We start from the raw sequence: 1,449 nt of genomic DNA, 5'->3' as shown, positions 1-1,449 counted from the left end.
TGTGATTTGTATGATACTTTCTAACCATTTTCAAAGTTGACCTCCTCTACTGATCAGTGTTTCATGTCACTGTCTCTTCCCCCTCAGCACCTGCATTAGGTCCCAGCTGTAGCAGTACAGTCACTGTGCAGTCTGACTGAGGGAGGTTTTTGTACAGCTCTGTATCACTGTGTGAACACCAAGACACTGTTGGGGTAGTGCCTACTCTGACAGTAGTAATCTCCTGCATCTTCAGCCTGGACTCCACTGATGGTCAGAGTGAAGTCACTCCCAGATCCACTACCACTGAATCTAGATGGCGTCCCAGACTGAAGGGTTTTAGACYAGTATATTAGGAGTTTAGGAGCTCCTCCAGGTTTCTGTTGATACCAGTGCAGATAGTGTCCATTGCTGTCACTGTATACAGCACTGCTGGTCTTACAGCTGAGACTGACTGAGTGACCGACTGAAACAGCTTTCCCTGCAGGGGTCTGAGTCACAGTGACCTGGCCTCTGGACTCTGAAACAGAGATTGCATATAGAATTAACATTACATTATTTGTTCAATTGTCCATATAGCATATTCACTAAAACTGTTCTAAGGTTATATAGCCTAATATTGCAATTTTCCAGATAGTTTTCTGTAAATTATATTACCTTGGAGACAGAGGGCAACAATCCAGATGAAGATGGTGATACAAGTCATGGTTGTTGTGGGTTCTGTTGTCATGAAGGACAGTTCTGTCATGAAGTGTTAAACTCACAAGGCTATAAATACTACCAGAGCACTGAAGCATGTGCTGGCTATGCAAAGTGTTCTATATGGAAATAGTCCAACTTGTAAATAGTCTTCTTGGACAGTGAGACTGATGTGATGTAGAAACATGATAGCTTAGTAATCACATCATTTTTATGTTATAAGTGCTGAATGGGGACTAATACATGACTATTATTATAGACATCGACAAATGGAGCATATTGTTATTACTGTCATTCGACCAGATAGAGCAGATACTATGTCTCCCTCCAGTGGTCAGGCTCAGTAACTGCAGGCTGTATGTGGACTGATGCTGCTGACTGACTCTGATCCAAAGGGGAGATCTCCAGAGCTCTGACGTCTCCAGTCTCCTGCTTCACCTGCTGCTCTCTGGAACTACCACAGTGGTGTGGGGGAGGATGTCTGGGTAATGTTCAGGGGCTTTATTGTATGTGTTTGAATCATGTTGATTGGATTCTAGCTATTAAAAACACAGGACATCTTTAGGGGTTTGGATCATTGCACATCATCTCTTATCCAGATTGGTTGAACGTTTTCCTTGAGTTACTCAACAGAACAACATGTAGTTAATAGTCAGGAGAAACATTAAATGATCAGTTATGATCTAAGGTCTTCTAGACATAGCTCTAGTTTGACTCTATTGTTGTTCAGCTTTACTACACACTGTGTCATTGTCAAATATATCCACACGA

The 1,449-nt window shown here is 42.1% G+C and overlaps 1 gene segment (V, D, J or C); it reads right to left on the bottom strand.

Moving 5' to 3' along the window:
- Positions 1–17: 17 nt before the first annotated feature.
- On the bottom strand, positions 18–720 carry LOC112080115 (Ig kappa chain V-III region PC 2485/PC 4039-like). The segment is given in 2 exon segments: positions 18–499; positions 637–720. Coding segments are annotated over 2 exon segments (408 nt in total).
- Between the last annotated feature and the right edge of the window lie 729 nt (positions 721–1,449).

Source organism: Salvelinus sp. IW2-2015, unplaced genomic scaffold (assembly GCF_002910315.2).
Source record: "Salvelinus sp. IW2-2015 unplaced genomic scaffold, ASM291031v2 Un_scaffold11852, whole genome shotgun sequence".
NCBI lineage: Eukaryota > Metazoa > Chordata > Actinopteri > Salmoniformes > Salmonidae > Salvelinus > Salvelinus sp. IW2-2015.
This window is presented reverse-complemented; position numbering and strand designations above follow the sequence as displayed.